The 18,619-nt window shown below is 40.4% G+C and overlaps 1 protein-coding gene across 5 annotated transcripts in view; it reads right to left on the bottom strand.

The window, feature by feature from the left end:
• Positions 1–4,996: 4,996 nt before the first annotated feature.
• Positions 4,997–18,619, bottom strand: part of VLDLR (very low density lipoprotein receptor) — a 34,466-nt gene continuing 20,843 nt past the window's right edge. For 3 of the 5 annotated variants that reach the window (XM_031654188.1, XM_021927520.2, XM_009188842.4), the window contains 15 exons: positions 17,525–17,896; positions 17,306–17,428; positions 17,097–17,219; positions 16,207–16,326; positions 15,978–16,103; positions 15,316–15,487; positions 14,509–14,727; positions 13,478–13,596; positions 12,724–12,863; positions 12,262–12,403; positions 10,561–10,707; positions 9,571–9,654; positions 9,115–9,195; positions 8,127–8,296; positions 4,997–7,260 (listed from right to left, as the gene is read on the bottom strand). In XM_031654188.1, the coding sequence (XP_031510048.1) occupies positions 7,225–7,260; positions 8,127–8,296; positions 9,115–9,195; positions 9,571–9,654; positions 10,561–10,707; positions 12,262–12,403; positions 12,724–12,863; positions 13,478–13,596; positions 14,509–14,727; positions 15,316–15,487; positions 15,978–16,103; positions 16,207–16,326; positions 17,097–17,219; positions 17,306–17,428; positions 17,525–17,896 (2,174 nt within the window). In that variant the 3' untranslated portion in view covers positions 4,997–7,224. The remainder of the gene's footprint in view (positions 7,261–8,126; positions 8,297–9,114; positions 9,196–9,570; positions 9,655–10,560; positions 10,708–12,261; positions 12,404–12,723; positions 12,864–13,477; positions 13,597–14,508; positions 14,728–15,315; positions 15,488–15,977; positions 16,104–16,206; positions 16,327–17,096; positions 17,220–17,305; positions 17,429–17,524; positions 17,897–18,619) is intronic. The other 2 variants (XM_031654189.1, XM_021927521.2) reach the window with 1 other exon arrangement.

Below are 18,619 nucleotides of genomic sequence, written 5' to 3'. Positions count from 1 at the left end.
TCTTTTTTCTTTTTCTTTTTTTTTTTTTTTTTTTTTTTTTTTTTTTTTTTTTTTTTTTTTTTTGAGACGGAGTCTTGCTCTGTCACCCAGGCTGGAGTGCAGTGGCCGGATCTCAGCTCACTGCAAGCTCCGCCTCCCGGGTTCACGCCATTCTCCTGCCTCAGCCTCCCGAGTAGCTGGGACTACAGGCGCCCGCCGCCTCGCCCGGCTAGTTTTTTTTGTATTTTTTAGTAGAGACGGGGTTTCACCGTGTTAGCCAGGATGGTCTTGATCTCCTGACCTCGTGATCCGCCCGTCTCGGCCTCCCAAAGTGCTGGGATTACAGGCTTGAGCCACCGTGCCCGGCCGACTTCTGTCTTTTTCATGGGAAGGGTAGAGAGAGGAAATTTGAGAAGATAATATACTGGCTGTCCATGGTGAGGCACTAACTGTACTAAATATGGCAAGAAAGGGAACATCTCAGTTTTTCAGCCTGAAGAGTCCAGACCTGGGTGGCCTTACTTGTTTCCTAGAAAGGGGTGACTGAGTCGTCTTCAGTGATTCAGTTGAGAAAAGGAAAAAGAATTGAATAAAAGCTTTTATAAAAGGTATCTAGAAAAAGGAAAGGCTCACAACAATTATCTCAAAAATAAACTTTTATTTAAATGTACAGTTCATTAATGAAAAAATGTTTATCGACAGGTCATCAGGACTCTGTGCATTCTAACATGTACCTTTAGAATGCTGAAGATCCTGAGCATGATATTTTGGTTGTATGTGCCAGACTCCTGAGGCATTACATGCTTTTAAATCATGTTTTAGTATCAAGTGACATTTAAAAAGAGCAAGATAGTTTTGTCAAAGCCAGTCATTTTGTTCAAAAAATTCTCTTCCTCCTTGCATGTGTGTAAATTGAGAAATACCCAAGTCTCAGGGGATAGATTCCAGAATACCTAAGATCCAATCCTGGAGTTATAGCATCATTGAGTTACAAGCCACAGTTCTTCCTGTCTTTTTGGCCATGTTTCTCCCTATAGGAGAGTCTTGAAACTTAAGATTTGTTGTGGTACAGCTTGTTTCCTCCCAATATCTTAGGAATGAAGTTGCCTGCTCATAAATTCCTTTAGGGGAACCTTTATTATTTTCTTTGCAATCCAACAATCTACTTCTACTTCACTTGGATGGCCAAGGAAAATAATTCTGGAATGTGTAGCATCTTGAAGGCATAACAAATAGCTGAGCTGATCTGTGCTGACCTAATAAGGTAGTACCAGTGGTACACTTCCATTACACCACCATATTGGATGCCAGCCATAATGGGCATCAGAGGAACTGTTGAAGGATCCTCACATCAGTAGCAAAGGGGACTCAGCAAACATGCAATGCAACATCCAGCTCAATCTTTGCACAGTAAGCACATAGGATTTGGAATCACACATTGTTTGTAGCCTCAGTTTTTACCTGTGTAAAATGGAGATACTTATTAGGGTTGCTGTGAGGAGCAAGTAGAAGACTTGGGGACACTTACTTAGTACAAAATTAAGCATATGATAAGAATTTAAAGGAGATTTTAAGTTCTTTGGCAGCCATCTAAAGACTATGCAGGCTCCGAAACATTTGTTTCCATCCCAGGAGGTAGTCAAAAGAACTGAGGCAGAAACATCGCATCTATGTTTCTAGCGTTTAAACCATGCAATCTTTTAAGCCTTCTTAACTATGCAAGATGCTATCACTCCTTAAATATCAGACTTAGCTCTCTTTAGACAGGTGTAGAGGAGAACACTTGGGTCAGCATCTAACACATTACATTCATCATAGATAAAGGTAGCTGGGACTTTCTCTGGTAAAGTCACTTACCAGTTCCTGTATGTGACAGTAAATACAGACCTAGCATTGATGTGATATTCAGTAGTGACATCTGCCCTGTACATATTAGATGCCAGACACTATGCTGAGCTTTTCGTGTGCATCTCACTTAACACTTACCTTGTCACAGTGAGACAGTCCCCATCATCTCTACTTTACAGGGGGAATTAGTAACTTGCCCAAGGTACCACACACAAGACACAGAAGTCTATGCTGTTAACTACATTGCCTGCTGCTTCTAAACAGAACCACCTTGCCACACATCTGACTTTTTCCTTAAGCACAGTGAAGAAAAAAGCCATTTTTGATATGCCGTGAGGTAACCTGCAGAACACAAACTCACCACCCACAGCTGGTCTCACTCCTGTCTCAGTGTTTTGACAGTGAGATTTTTACGGTGAGATTTACAGGAGAACACTGGGTCATGGTCCTACTTTGTTTTTTTTTTTTTTTTTTTTTTGAGACGGAGTCTTGCTCTGCCGCCCAGGCTGGAGTGCAGTGGCCGGATCTCAGCTCACTGCAAGCTCCGCCTCCCGGGTTCACGCCATTCTCCTGCCTCAGCCTCCCGAGTAGTTGGGACTACAGGCGCCCGCCACCGCGCCCGGCTATTTTTTTGTATTTTTTAGTAGAGACGGGGTTTCACCGTGTTAGCCAGGATGGTCTCGATCTCCTGACCTCGTGATCCGCCCGTCTCGGCCTCCCAAAGTGCTGGGATTACAGGCTTGAGCCACCGCGCCCGGCCTGTTCTTTTTCTCAGATTAGCCAGGCTCAAAAATGTGAAACACACTCAGGAGACATGATAGACAGAAGGAACCCCACTGTTATCAGTTCGTTAGTAGCTTATTTATCTATGGATCCCTAAGTTTCATATCTAGAGCCTCACTGGCAAAATGCATTCAGCTTTCATGTGTGAAGGTAGATATGAAAGGGATATGCAAAGATGCCTGATAACCTTCACATGTAACTGTTTTGAGCTAAAAATCCTCCAGGCTGGATTAGAGAGAAATAAGTTCAAAAAAAAAAATGCTATTGTTCCATCTTCAAATTCATTCCCTCCGTATTTGGAAATAAGTACCTTTGATGATTTTTCTACTTTTATATATTTCTGAACTCTCATAGTTTAGGTCCATGATATGGCTGAAGCATGAATGTACAATTTTTAGTTGTCCCAAGGAAAATCAAACTTGTTAGGATATTTACTCGAGTAGTTTTATAATGTTACAATTCTGGAAGAGAAGAAAAGTCATTATAAGTCCCTTCTGGCCTTAGAGAATACATAATATCAAAAATACCTAAAAATCTTTTATTTAAGGAAGTGAAATTGCTTGATGTGCCCTCCCACTCTGGTTAGATGCTTAATAGACCACAGCAGACAGTGCACCTCAGGGCTAAGTGTGCAACAAAACTGAAGTACACAAAAAGCAAATTATAGACTCAGGTACTGTGAGGCATAAAACAAGAATCAATCCATCAATCCGTGAAATCACTTGATGTGCCCTCCCACTATGGTGAGATGCTTAACAGACCACAGCAGACAATGCGCCTCAACCAGGGCTAAGTGTGCACACTTGGCCAGCAGCCACCAACAGAACGTGCAGCAGCAGCAGTTAGCGCTGACGCAACTATCGCTGCTATTGCCACCATCTCCCCACTAACAGGGCTTGCAGAATGTATAATACCACATGGGATTATATATATGTGGTTTTTAGGCACCGCCTCATTACCCACAAGAAGGGAAGCTTCTTTCTACTCTTTCACTAGTTGCTTCTCCTACTTGTTAGGAGTTTAATGTATCAGACCCTTTTGAGAAATGTCTATGTCACAACTACATTCAGGATAAAACAATTATGAAACTGAAGGGCTCAGATTTGGGGATCAAGATTAGCAGGTGGTACTCATTGTACTTGAACTTAAATTAGCAAAAGTATATCTGCTTTTTGCAAGTTTTTGCCACCATTGAAAGCAAAATGTATAGCTTTCATTTGGATTCAAAATAATAAATTGTTTTACTACGGCAAGATTTCACTAGTAAGCATTCTAGGAAATTATTCCAATTAGATTACATAATAGAGTTAAGTGACCCCTAGAATCTTTAGGTTTGGGGTAGAGATTCTTGAAAGGTAGACTTTAAGTTGGTCTCCCATTTCAACAGTGTTCTTAACTGAAGAATTAGTCTTTTAATATCCTATAGTTTGCTATTTAAAGCTTGGCTTCTCATTTTTGCAAAGGGCTATTTGACTTCCACAGATATAAGGTACAGAAGCAAATGCCAAAGTGCAAGTCTCAATTTTTTTTTTTTTTTTTTTTTTTTTTTTGCCTCGTATTCATCAAGAACTAGAGAGGCAGGGATACCTAGGCTTTAAAACACCTACTAGAATGTTTCAAGGGAACTAGTTGAACAACTGGGACTAATTTTGCCAAATAGATAGCTTGCAAAGGGCACTTAAAAATTTGGACAGAGGAACTTGGCTGGATTTCTTTAGCAGAGGCCACAAATCTGTTTATTCACCTATCATCAATCTTTGTGGCAATTCCTAAAATTTCTGGAGGGTCTACTTTCACTTTGTGTGACAGGCTCATCTAACTCCAAATATTCTCCTTTAGTGTGTGGTAAGCTTCATATTTTACCTCTTAATTATCTTCTACATTAAACTCTAGAGACACAGGAAACTTACCCTAACACATTTCACATAGAATTCAGGTTCTTGTTTGGGTGATAAAGCCAAGGCCTCTTATCATTCATGCACTATTATTACAAGTTGTATTGACTAGTAGTTTAGTCATATAACTATTTTTTATTTTTATAAATTTTTTTTGTAGAGACAGGGTCTCACCATGTTGCTTAGGCTGGTCTCGAACTCCTGGCCTCAAGTGATCCTCCTGCCTTGGCCTTCCAAAGTGCTGGGATTATAGGCGTGAGCCACCATACCTGGCCCCCAGTATATTTATTCTTATTTCAATAGGAATATCTAGTTACTTTGTTTCTACAAATGAGTTTGTACCTCTTAGGTACAATGAGTTGTACCTTGGCTTCTTATTGGGGAGGACATGGTTAAAAAAAAAAAAAAAAAGAGATGTTTTAGACTCTTTGAGGGTTGGAAATTTGTACCCAGAACATGAAAGAACATACTAGGGACAGGAATTCAAAAGATGATGATGATAGAGAATAATGCTTTATTTGTCAAAACAAACTTTGGGCCTTATAATTAATACTGTATAATTGTTATAATAGGGAAAGCAATAGTATCAAACTTCAAGCTTCTAAAGGGAATTTGGTATTACTCCAGTTAAAAAAAACAAAACAAAACAAAAAAAACCATGTTTTTTTTGTACCATAGCAGGGTCAGAGCAGCATTCAAACACTGAAATGGCTTTCAGAGTTCATGTTGAATGCTAACCTACTTACCAAATAGGCACTTCAGCTACTCACTGTCAGCAGGCCACATCCTGTTCAGTGTGATGACTAAATGTACAGTAAGGAAAAGGTGGAGAGCAGACAGTTCTATATTCATGACTACAGCCTTTTCCTTCTACATGCTTGACCTCCAAACCTCCCATGAAAAAAAAGGTCCAAGGCTATCTTTCCTTTTTCATTCAGTTGACCAAAATCACAAGGGGGCATCCCTTAAGACAACAGAACCAACTTCCCCTTCATCTAGTAATATTAATTTCTTTGCTTAAGCCACAAACAAGATGTTAACTGCCTTATATTTCATATGCAAGTGAAAATATGAGTCATCCACTGATTCATGTAGCGACTTAAAACATCTTCTCTTCATCTTCTTCCTACAGTGTTGGTCAGTCATTTAATTCCAGAGGAATTGCTGTACCTTCCACAGTCAACTCTCCACCTCACTTGTGACACACAGCATCCACCCGATGCTTCCAGTCTTGTGTCTTTCCTTGCTTCCAGACATCCTGAGACTTTGGAGAAAGAAAGTAGTGGCCAACCTGATGGAAAAATTCACTAAACTCCCTGTGCAACTTTTTCTTTGTCTCAAACTCTTCATCTGATCTTCATACTGTAAGTTCCAGAAATTGTCCATAATAAGAATCTGCCCTATCCCAGCCAGGATAAAAATTTAGGTGACATTATATTCTTCATGAAGTCACATCAAAACAGTGGTTTTTAAGCTTTAGTTTACATCAATATTGCCTGAAGGGCTTATGAAAGCAGGTTTCAGCCCTAGCCCGCAGAGTTTCTGATTCAGTAGGTCTGGGATGGGGCTGAGAACTTGCATTTCTAACACATTCCCAGGTGATGCAGATGCTTCTGTTCCCGGGACCACACTGAGAACCCTGCCTTAGATTGTTCAAGAATGCCATTGCTTGCTATCCTCCCTGGGCATCTTCACAGTAAGACAGTCTAGATTTTTATAAGAAGAAAGCCCTTATCCATGCCTTAGAAGGCACTTGTCCTTGACCTAAATAAATGACAGAACATGGAAAACAGACTTAACTATAAAGAAGCAGAATTCATAGAAATCTCAGCATGTGTTTCTCGATCAGGAAACAAGTTAATGGAAAAGAAACTCCTCTAACCAAAAGGAATTCTAGGTACAGACTAAGCTAGCTTCTTTTACACAGTAAGAAATATTTTGGGAGCAAATGTTAAACAGTACTTCATTTTTTAGCTGTACTTGGGTGTAAGAGAAACTAGCCCAATTACAGGCTTAGTTATACAACATCAAGAATTATAGCTCACACAGAACACTTGATACTACTCAGGCTAGGATTTCATCCTAGAGGAACAGGCACAAACCATGGTTAAGCTGCTTGGTTTAATTTTTTAGCACTTGAAAAAAAATGTACAGTAGTTTGAATACTCAGTCTTTGCAAACCTCCATTGAGGTCAAAGATTTCATTCATACGTACAAAATTAGTTTACAAATTTTTTTTTGGCAATTTCATCTTAGTAACCCGTTTTATCCTATTGCCATTGTCCCAACCATTGAAAAAGTTTACAATAATTTACATAGAAATATTTTCAAAGTGCTTAAGAATAGTGATTGTTCTCTGGGATATTTACAGATGGCCTATACAATGTATGTACAGGTGGTATACACTATAGCACAAGTTTCATTGCTGGAATATGGCTTTCTAGGGAAAGTGCATATTTGGCCAGAGGTGGCAATACTGTCTAGAAATTCAAGGGTTACAGATACTTAGTAACCACATCCAAAGCTGAAGTAGAATGTGGACAAGAATATTTACAAAAGTAATATAAAAACGGTCAAGTACACAAGCTTGATCCACACAAAGGTATCTTGATGTTCTTCCAGCCGAGAGGAAGAAAGAGACTTCAGCTGCTGGCTCGGTTACTGTTCCGACGGGGGTATTATTTGTTTAGACCTCAAAGGTCAAGACTTGTCACAGAAGTCAAGCTAGATCATCATCTGTGCTTACAACTGATATCTGTGGAAAAGAAGAAGTATGGAATGAGCTTGGTGATCACTCACTGATGGCAACTCTCGTCTTTAAAATGGACCCTGCTTTTTAGTTGGTCATTCGAACACTCAGAGTGCTCAGAAGAAAAGTCAGATACAAAAGAGTACTGAGTTGTATCATTCATGCATTTAATTTGAATTCAACTATACCTGCTTGGTAGTGAGATAAGATAGTGTGACTGATTCTGCCTCTTCTACTTAATGATCATAAGTCTTGGAGAAAAATGTGAAAAGCCATCTGTGTCAAGAATTGACCACTGTTCCATGTTTCACCAGAGCTTGAGAGGGGAGCAATCAATACTTGGTTTTTTCAGCCTGTTTCCTACGTGAAGGTCAAATACTCCACTTGGGTTTCATCTGAAGAACAAGTGAATGACTACTGCTAGAAGAAAAGCTAGCTATACTAAGTGTGGTGGGATACTTTTTAAAGCAAAGCGTATCATAATTTTGGCTAAGTGAATCTTAATATACTGACTTTAAGCCAACTCCCCTATATAGGATATGCTAATTTACTTTCAAATATCCAGTAGGCAATGGATTTAATAGTTCAGTAAAGAGCTACTTGGTTCATGCTAATATTTACATGTCATTTCTATAACCAAAAATATCTTAATATAGTGGTGACCTTAAGTTGACCCTCTTGCCATTTGGTGAGGGTTAGATGCTGATCAACTGACTGACATATGTTCTAATAGGCTATACTGTCTAATATCCAGGTGGCAGATGAAGTATTTGGTAATGCCATCATCCAAATGGCTCTCTTTCCAGCCTAGGTCTCCTTTCTGAAAAGTCTCACTTCAAGCCATGGTATATAAAGACACAAAGCTGACTTACTGCTGGGTATGTGTGTCCAACAGAAGCACTGTGTCTACCAATGTCTATGGAGAGGTCCTCTTCAGTGGTTTTCAAGTACACAGGATTGTCAAAGTTCATACTTTTCATGTTCTTGTGTTGCCAATTCCGCCACATCAAGTAGCCACCTACTGCTGCCATCACTAAGAGCACTGAAAAAAATCAGAGGGTAGCTAAGTGAGCTAAGTCTAACATTGGAACATACAAGAAAGGTAATAATGTTCAGGAATCCATAATAATTGACATTAGTAAAAATGTCATGTTTTATGGAGCTAGGATAACTAGAAGTTGGAATAAACATGGGCCAGGAGCTTGAAAGAAGTTCAGCCCAGAGGTAGTTCTATGCACTGGAGCTGGGCTAGCCACATCCATCCAGGCAAGGGCAGGGTCCTCGGTCCCACCTTAGGCTCACCAAATTAAAATTGCAGAAGGTTCTGGAGAGCTATTCAGGTGTTCCTGGTGTGTTAGCTAAGCTTGGAATCTATTAATTTAGGACAAAGGCTTTTATAGCAAAGTCCTTATAATTCACATGTCTCATAATAGTTTTAGAGGTCCTTTTCCATAGGTTTGAAAATTCTTAACTGCTTTTAATTTACCCTCAACAAGTCCTGTAACTCTTCAAGAAAGCATTTAAGCATTTGTGCATCTCCTCTGTATAAAGCATTACACGCATTTCAAAGGGGGAACAGAAGAGCAGTTAAAGAGACTTATAAGGGGACAAGCCAGGCTAACAGTGCTTAAGTGGAAAGCATTAACTGTTGAACATTTATCATGCCAGTTACTGTGCCAAGGGCACAACTGAAGAGAAAGATATGGGCCTTAATTTAGTGTACTATGTGGGGGAGAAAGTGAATATAATTCAGTGTCATAAGTGCTATGACAGCATAAAAGGGTAGCTCCAGATGAACAAAAAATCTTCATCTGCTATCTAAGAAGTTCTTGAACCCAGACTTGTAGGAAATCTACTTACAGAGAGGAAGAATGGCCCAAGCGGCAGAAGTCCCTTTTGGGGGAACACTGACCTCTGATACTGCTGTGGTCACATTGATCCCTACAGAGGAATAAAAGGAATCCGTTTAGAAGGGTCTGTATTAAGATTTAGAGATTTACCCATCAGGTAAGGAGCCAAAACCTTTGCATCCAACATTGATGTTCACTATGTACTACAATTGAACACCAGGAACAACTCTGGCCTAGAAGTATTTGAGTCACAGGCTGTAGTAGCCATTTCACTGACAGTTCTCTACTAGAAACCTTAAAGATCAGTCAGGAAAAGATATGCAAATTTTAAGTCTTTGGTGTTTAAATATAGGTTACCAATTGGGGCAGAAATAGTAGTTAAAGGTTGCATTAATTATTTAAGCTATAGATACAAAGAGTGTGGCTGTTAGTGGAGATTAACAGTTTGCAGTACTGAACTCGATACCTCCAGGAACTAGTCCACTAGTTGGTGAAATTTCTGTTGTGTTCGTATCTTTTGTCTCACTGTAAGTCACAGTAGTTGCAGTACCTGAATTATAAAAACCAAGAACCTGGTTAATGCCAAGGTTCCAGAATGGCTAGCTCTTTTGTCCAGACAAGCCATGCAAAAGGTTATTTTAAAACCAGGTAAAATAGACAAACCACTGCTGAACTAAGTTGTACAGCTGATGTGTCAAAATTGAAATAGCAATCTTCATGCAAAAAGAGATAGATGAAACTTTGGGAAGAACAGTCGGTATTTGGAATTTGACAATTCAAAATGATGGACAACCATATTTTATCCCTCTAAACAATATCCCACGTTCCTGGAAATTACAAGAAATGTTTTCAAGATGCTCTGGTATAGCAGGCATACCAGACTGTCTTGCAACTAATTTCTTGGTAAACTGAGCTAATCCCTGCCGTGACCTGACCATGAATCATGCTAGTAAAAACCTCACCAGCCTCACCATATGAGCTCCTTGGCCACACAAAGGAGTTTAATTTGCCACTTAATCAAAAGCTAAGAACAGAAGACTAAATGCAAATTCAGCTTAAGTGTTATTTTAGGTAAGCGTCACCCACTGAGGCGATGAGGTTTCTGTAACCATGGCCTGCCTTAAGCATAGTTTCTGTCCTCCTCCTTTTGAGGAAAAATGTTAAGGCCTCGTTTAATTACCTGCAAGTTGGCTAGCTCAGTGCTGTTAAGGGACTAATTGGTACAAATTAGTATAAAGTATGTTGACACTATAGTCTCCTATAAACTCATTTAATGTTGAAATGGGTTAAAGCCAGTTCTAAAGAAATGACATGATAACCCGGCATACAACAATAGCAGATATCTTCTCAAATCTATTCAAAGAATTAGCTAAAACAGAATTTTTAAAAATCCAAGCCTGTGTCTTATATTGCTTGTTGTATGTTCTACTTGTGGTTGAAACACAAAATGCCTTACTTTGGCAGTCTCGGCCATTTTCCTCTAGATTGAACCCATTGGGGCAGGAACAGGTATATTTTGGAGAGTGATCATTAATCTGTGGTGCTGGCAGGCATAGGTATTCACATCCTCCATTCTCCATGTCTTCTTCACACCAATTTTTACCTAGTCAGGAAAAAAATACCATTAAAATGGGTATATTCCAATGCCTAGTATATATAAAGCCTTGTTCTACGTGTTGAAGACCTGAGTCCTTGCCCCCAAGAGCTTAGACTTGTTGATTCTGGCAATCCTTCAAGTGAGAGCAATATCAAGGAAGAATAAGTATAAAGGTACAGGCAGCATGCTCTAAGGACACCAGATAAGGGACCTCTTAGAGACAGACTGTAAAAGTTATGTCTTTAAGAGATAGATTTCAAAAGAGGAGGTGGGGAAGGGGGAGGTGAGGGACCAGGACTGGCTCTCACTATTGGCCCAAGGTTTAGTGTAAAGGCTCAGAGAAAGGAGACTAGGCATGTTCTCCTGGTTTTCTCTTGACTTGCTCCAACAAAGTGGAAGGAAACTCAGCCTTAGGAAGGTTTGAAGGTTTTATTTAGATAGAACCAGCCAAGTGTTTTCAGCAGGACATAATATAACCTGATGTGTTTGAGAATCTACACAATCCTATATCAGGTGTGTCACAGGGAAAAAGTAGGTGTTACAAGTTGAATTGTGTTCCTCCCTAAAATTCATATATTGAAGTCCTAGTACCTCAGAATGTGATCTGATTTGGAGATATTGAAGATAGGATATTTACAGAGGTAATCAAGTTAAAATGAGGTCATTAAGCTGGGCTCTAATTCAATATGACTGGTATTACAGTTCATGCCTTTAATTCTAGCTCTTTGGGAGGCCGAGGCAGGCAGATTACTTGGGGTCAGGAGTTTGAGACCAGTCTGGCCAACATAGTGAACATAGTGAAACCCCATCTCTACTAAAAATACAAAATGTAGCTGGGCATGGTGGCTCACTCCTGTAGTCCCAGCAACTCGGGAGGCTGAAGCAAGAGAATTGCTTGAACACAGGAGGTGGAGGTTGCAGTGAGCTGAGATTTTGCCACTGCACTCCAGCCTGGGCGACAGAGTGAGACTCCGTCTCAAAAAAAAAAAAAAACCTGGACAAAAGCATATACAGAGGGAAGATGATGTGAAGAGACACAGGCGGAAGCACTGTCAACAGACCACGAAAAGAGGCCCCGAACAGATCCTTCCCTCACAGCCCTCAAGAGGCACCAACCCTGCTGGCACCTTGATTTCAGACTTCTGGCCTCCAGAATTTTGAGACAATAAACTTCTGTGGTTTAAGGCAGTTTGTGGCACTTCATTGCAAAAATCCTAGCAAACTAACAGTAGAGGAAGTTTGTAGCACAAAAGCTACTTTGGAGGCTACTGCAATAGTCTTGGCAAGAGGGGCTGAAGGCCAAGGGGACACGGATGAAGCAGAAATAAAAGATCTGACACTGAGGCTTGGGAAGGAAGCTAGGAGCTGAAGCTGAGAAGCCATTTCTCTAAGGCAGCAGAAATAAAAAAATAACGTGTGAAATGTTTGAGGTAGGGTACGGGAGGGCAAACGTTCCTTTTAAAGAAAGGTGAGTTGCCAAGAGCCACTGACATCCAGTAGGTTCTGTGTCATGCTGCTTCCCTTAAAGTGGTTATTAAGGACTGTGCTTCTCCACGGTACCTGATGGCTGTACAAGTTCATGATAGACAATGATGTCTTGGGCATCATTAAGGTTGTTGACTAGAGTGGCTAGCTCTGATCCAGTGAATTTATTGGCACCATAGACTGCTTCGTTTTCCCCATCTATCCAGTAGACACGATCCTACAACAGAACCCCACAATTAGCATGTACATCCAGGATTAACACAAGTCCATTTCTAAGGTCATCATTTACTTCTCATTTAATGGACTAAGTTTATTGAATGCTGAGCTGGGACACTAGATATAAAACTGTAAAAGAATCAAGTTTAGGTTTGAAGTGCTTCTGGGAATTAGTGTCTAATTTGTACCAGGTTTTAAGTGAAAGCAGTTTCTCAAGCCATGCTCAGCTGCTCTTCCCTCCTCCCGCCATGTCTGTCATTTCTCCTCAAAGTGATATAGTAGCTGAAAGGTATACACACTTTGATGTGAGACACATCTTACCTCAAATATTGTTAGTGCAAGAGGGTGAGCTAGGAACTCCAGAGACTTTAGTACTATCCTACGATCTTGGCCATTCAAGTCCACGCTGGATAACATGTGCAACTTAGAATCAAGCCAATAGAGGCGGCTTTTTATAAGGTCTAGGTAGGAAAAGAATTGTCATTACATGACAAGCCACTACTACTCTGGCTTCCATTTAAAACATCTAATGAATTAATATACTACTTTTATGGTTCTTTCCCCAACATGGTTGCTTAACGGGGTCACACAAACCTGGCAAAGCAGCATGCAGAATCTGTATCCACATTCATTTTTGGGGACTAATGGGGTACCTGAGATTCTCAAAGTAAATGACTTAAGAAATACTACTCACATTACAGAAAATATTAAAAGAGGCTGGCACTTTGTTGTTCTCCTCCAAAAAGCCAGAAGAAAACTGTTAAAAGCCTGCAATTCAGGAAATGCTAAGGCATTCATGCCCAGAATATTTAGTATGAGTGCACCCAAGACCTAACCTTCACTGAGTTCGTGTCACATATTAGGCCCAGGTGGACAACAGGTCAGTAGTTACGGAATGTGTAATTTTCTAATCCACCATTTTACTTGTGTTGTTCAGTTATTCCCATTGAAAATTCCTGCTAGAATTTAGGCGGAAGCAGAAGAGTCATCTGCTAGTCCAGAATTCACCATGGAGATAAATGGAAACACTATGAAGATAGTTGAGTGGGTGGTCGAGAAGGAAGACCATACATACCGAGTGTAATTCCGTTAGGCCACTGGATATCCACTGTCACCAGTGGACGTCTATCAAATCCATTCATTCCTGCTTTTTCTATTTTAGCTGGTTCACCCCAGTCTGACCAGTAAACAAAGCTGTGAAGAAATAAATGAGAAATAAGCCTCAGTGGTTTAGAAGGAATAAAGTTGTAGCTTGAAACAAAAATTTAAAATTTGAGCAGAAAACTCAAGGGATTCTCTAGTGACAAATAGTAACACTTAAGGGTCTAAATTTTGTTCTAGGTAAATAAATTTGAATATTAAGAATCTGCAAGTTCATTATTAACTGTAATAATCTATGTTTGTCTGACATTTAAATTTCAGCCCAAAGTCACAAGGTTATGTTTCCTTTTTAAAAGGTCACTTCTTTCAGAGGAGTGAAAGACAAATATCCTTTAAATTTCATAGCAGGGGTTGGCTGATTGAGTTCTAATGAGGCTGCAGGGGGGGCAGTTGTGATGACTACAGCCTTAGTCAATTTCCTAAGCTGCTCTTCTATGTTACTTAGTGGTAATTTAGGGAACCCCCTTAGTGAAATGGTTTCTATAAAGGTCTGTTTATTTCTGCTGGACTTTCAGACAACTTGCACACTTAGATGCAATGTCGTTACCCAAATCCCCACAATTCAGGCTGTCATTTAGGTTTGATCATCCAGAGCTAGCCCAGCAAAGTGTTCAGTCAAAAACTAAAAAATCACTTGCGTAGAAACTGGGTGGGCAAAAGGGTTCAGATACAGCTTTTGGTACACACATCAAATCAGGAATGTTAATTCATTAATATCAACCAGCAGTCAGTCATACGAGTCAGACAGGAGGACCTGTCATACAGATAAGGCCGTCCTAGGGTCATTCAACTGGGACAAAACTGGTATCTTGAATTAGAATTCTAATTCTTTGTTGTAGAGGGCTGATAAATCTTGAGATTTTAGTACTAATTCAGGTATGAGAAAGCTCCTGACCTACACAGATACCATTCAAAAAGCTATGTGATAGAAAACGGTGTACAAACCCAGACAGTGGATCCACAGCTATGGAGGCAGGCTCTCGCAGATCAGAGTTAAACAGGAACTTCCTCTTGGTTCCATCTAGGGTAGCTACTGAAATAGTCTTAGAAGCCGCATCAGTCCAGTAGATGGTCTTGTACACCCAATCAACAGCAATGGCTGCAGGATTATAGACATTGTCGATCATTTTAACATGTCTACCAACCTTGTCATCAATTGAGGCACTGAAACAGAATAGGTCACAAGAAATTTAAGAGTTTGACACAATTAGAGCTTGGAGAAGGGACTTTTTGCTTACAAAATGGTCAATGACTTCATTCAGAAAGAAATCTAGTAACACCACAGCTCACCACTCAAATTATTTAACCATGCTGCTTACTGATGCTAAATTAATAATGCTGTGGATTATCTAGTTGCTGGTATGTATTCTATATACAAGAACAACAAATTTATAAGTGAAGCTATTTGTTTCAGTATCCATCATCTGAGTTTCTATAGTTCCCATTAAGAAACGGCTGTACTACCATTTCTATTTGTAGCAACAATGAACAGTTCTCAATTAACTGTAGAGAAAAGGGAGAAAATATAAAAAATATGAAAGATGTCATCTTTTACTTCATAGACAATTATTAGTTTCTATTTAGGAAATGATAACAATTTAATAAAGAATTAGTGTTAGATTTAATGTCCCCAGGTAATTAGATGCTAGATGGGGCTAGACACAAAATGAAACTGCTCCAAACTATCCCACAGATCACTTCCCAAGTGACAATGACTTATGTCGAGACACTACAAATGGAACTGAAAGTTACCTGAAGATAGCCTTTTGGCTTAGATCAGCCCAGAATAGTTTCTGAGCAGCAATGTCAGCATCGAGAGCCACAGTGTTTCTTAGCTGTTCAACTAGTTGGATATATTCTTTCCTCTCTAAGCCAATCTTCCTGATGTCTCTTCGATTAGTGAAGATCAGACTTGGCTCTTTGCCTGCAAGATGAAAGTCAGGGTTACTTAGTTTTGCTTTAAGAAGGCAAGGTCTTTCTAAACCACCTCCTCCCAGCAGAGATCTTAGAAAGTAAAGGTATTGTGGAACACGTCAGTAGTATCTGTTCTGGAGTTCCTGCCCCTGGGACCTGCAAGTGCTTCTTATGGTTTAGGAAGGCAGTCCTGGGATTACAGCCTTCAACAACAGGGTGGGTGATGAATAAGTCACTTATTTGAGTTGCACTCAAGTTTTGGAAACAGAGAGCATGCAAACCTGGTAGGTATTCATGGTATCATACGCAAAAGGAATGACCAAGGTAGATGTCTAGGGGAGAGATCTGCTATTTAGCCGATACTGCTGTATTATGAGGTTAGCAACATTGTTCTCAAGTACGATTTCACGTTTAGTTTGACTATTGTGGTCACCGGCTGTACCTTTAAGAGGGACTTACTTGTAAAAGTACAATAGCTACACCAGTCCAAGTTCATTTACCTACTGCCTTGCACACGCCAGTGGCAAGATCCATTTGATAGCCACGACTACATTCACACTTGTAACCGCCTTTTAAGTTGATACAAATTTGACTGCAGATTCCTGGATTTTGGCATTCGTCAATATCTAGGAGGGAAATCAGAATTAGTCTTGCTGCTCCTATACCTTACTAGGTACATACTACCCTTTCCCATCACCCGCAGGGTCCAGGTTTTCTTCTTAGACTCACCTCCACAGGTTTTCCTATCTATCAGTTCAAACCCAGCTGCACAGTCACACTCGTAGCCTATAACTAGGTCTTTGCAGATATGGGAACATCCGCCATTATTTACCAAGCATTCGTTTATATCTGGAATAAAAATGTAGCAGTCACTTGACAACTTATTTTCAATTAATACCTGTCTTTCACATTTAAAACCCAAGCTATTTGATAACTTATCTAGTTGGCCTGGTCAAACCCATGATTTGTCTAAGACCTAATCATTTATTTTATAGGTATATATTTCAGGGTGGATTATCTATCTCCTTGGCAAGTTACCAGTTGGTCAAGCAGCATTTAGTCAAGTTTCTCTATTGATGATCAGTTATCTTTAAGGAGGTTAAACTATAAACTAGTTTGGGCTAGGCACGGTGGCTCATGCCTGTAATCCCAGCACTTTGGAAGGCCGAGGCAGGTGGATCACGAGGTCAGGAGTTTGAGACCAGCCTAGCCAACACAGGGAAACCTTGTCTTTACTAAAAATACAAAAAAAAAAAAAAGAAAAAAGAAAAAGAAAAACCGGGCATGGTGGCGGGCGCCTATAGTCCCAGCTACTTGGGAGGCTGAGGCAGGATAATTGCTTGAACCTGGGAGGCAGAAGTTGCAGTGAGCCGAGATTGTGTCAATGCACTCCAGCCTGGGAAACCAGAGTGGAACTGTCTCAAAAAACAAAAAACAAAAACAAACACTATAGTTTGTCCTACCTGGGTTTTTAAGTCATAAAGTTTCACTCTGAAGTCTACAACTGAACTTCAGTATATTCAAAAGTTTAAGCAGCCATCACATGGGGTCTACAGTGTTAGCTATGCTGGATTGTATCAAACTTCCAGGGTTTGTACTTGAGCAACAAGTACACTTACGACATTCTTTCAGGGGCTCATCACTCCAGTCCCTGCAGTCCTGCTCCTGGTTACATACTTTGCTGATATCTATGCATTCTCCACTTCTGCATTTGAATTTTCCAGGGCCCAAGCACTGATTGACTACAAAGAGAAACAAAGAAGGGAGAGTCCATGAGTGGGTCTGGTCAGAGCAATCCATTGCTTAACCAACAAGAAGAAACCCTTACCATTTTTGCAGTTGACTTCATCGGAACCATCGACACAGTCTCGGATGCCATTACACTGCCTGCTGCCATGGATGCAGCTGCCATCCTCACACTCAAATTGGTCAGGTCGGCAAGTTCGAGAGGCTACAAAGGGAGGATACACCATGGAATGAAGCTAGCAAATTGTCCCAGTTGATACACGGAAGAGAACTGAACATGCCATGCTAGAAAGCTACTTACGACAGTTGACCTCATCACTGCCGTCCTTGCAGTCAGGGTCCCCATCACATCGCCACTTCTTATGGATGCACTCGCCAGAGCCGCACTGGATTTCGCTGGCTGGACACTTGGTGTGTATAACTGGCTGGCGGCCACACTGCTCCAGGGACTCATCAGATTGGTCGGAGCAGTCTGCATCATCATCACATACCCAGCTGATGGGGATGCAGGAGGAGGTGCTGCACTGGAACTCATGGACGCCACAGGTTGGCGGGGCACAGTCCAGCTCATCACTGCCATCGCTGCAGTCATCCTGGCCATTGCATACAAAGTTCCTGGAGATGCAGCGGCCACTGGAGCAGGTGAACTCACTGGGGCTACATGTTATATTGCCTATTAAGAGAGAGGATGCCCCATTGAAAGTGCATCAAGATAGGTCCTTTCAAGATTCTTGTCCCAAAATCTAATACATTGATCTTTATTCATTAATCGTAACTTACTAGCCCAACTTAAAGGCTACAACGGAGTTAAATCAAGAACACAGTCTCACTGTACAAAAAATGAAGGCACACTGTAAATAAAAAGAACAGAAATAAAGGACTAAGAAAATAGTTGAAGACTGGAAATTAATTTGAGATGAGAACCACAATTGACTCTAAAAGTGGCTGTGATAACTAACAAACTGAAACAAGGGATTTCAATTTGGAAGGCAGAGATTGAGTTGTCCTTGAATCAACATACAGCTTGTCAGATCTCATCACTAGTTGAGAATATCATGCAACGTAATACAACAAGCATTAAGACACTGTCACCAAAAAGAGATGAACCACATACTACCATACATGGTTCCTCTTTTCGGTCCTTTAAATAAGGATCAGGAATAACAAGTCTTAAACACTTTCCATTTTGAAAAAGTCACTGCCAGGGCTGTAATCACCATTTAACAATCAGGTATGCTGACAATGATAAGCTAGTCCTACTAGCCAATTGGTACTTTGACTTAAATTCCTGCCAAACATTTCAAGGTCACAATTTGGTGGCAATTAGAATAGAGACCACGACTCTCTTGGGAAGCAAAGTCTAGATTTATAAGGGAAACACTTGGCAGCACAAGGG

The sequence above is a fragment of the Papio anubis genome, chromosome 13, assembly GCF_008728515.1.
Source record: "Papio anubis isolate 15944 chromosome 13, Panubis1.0, whole genome shotgun sequence".
Lineage (NCBI taxonomy): Eukaryota > Metazoa > Chordata > Mammalia > Primates > Cercopithecidae > Papio > Papio anubis.
Note: the sequence above shows the minus strand (reverse complement) of the source record. Positions and strands in the feature narration are given on the sequence as shown.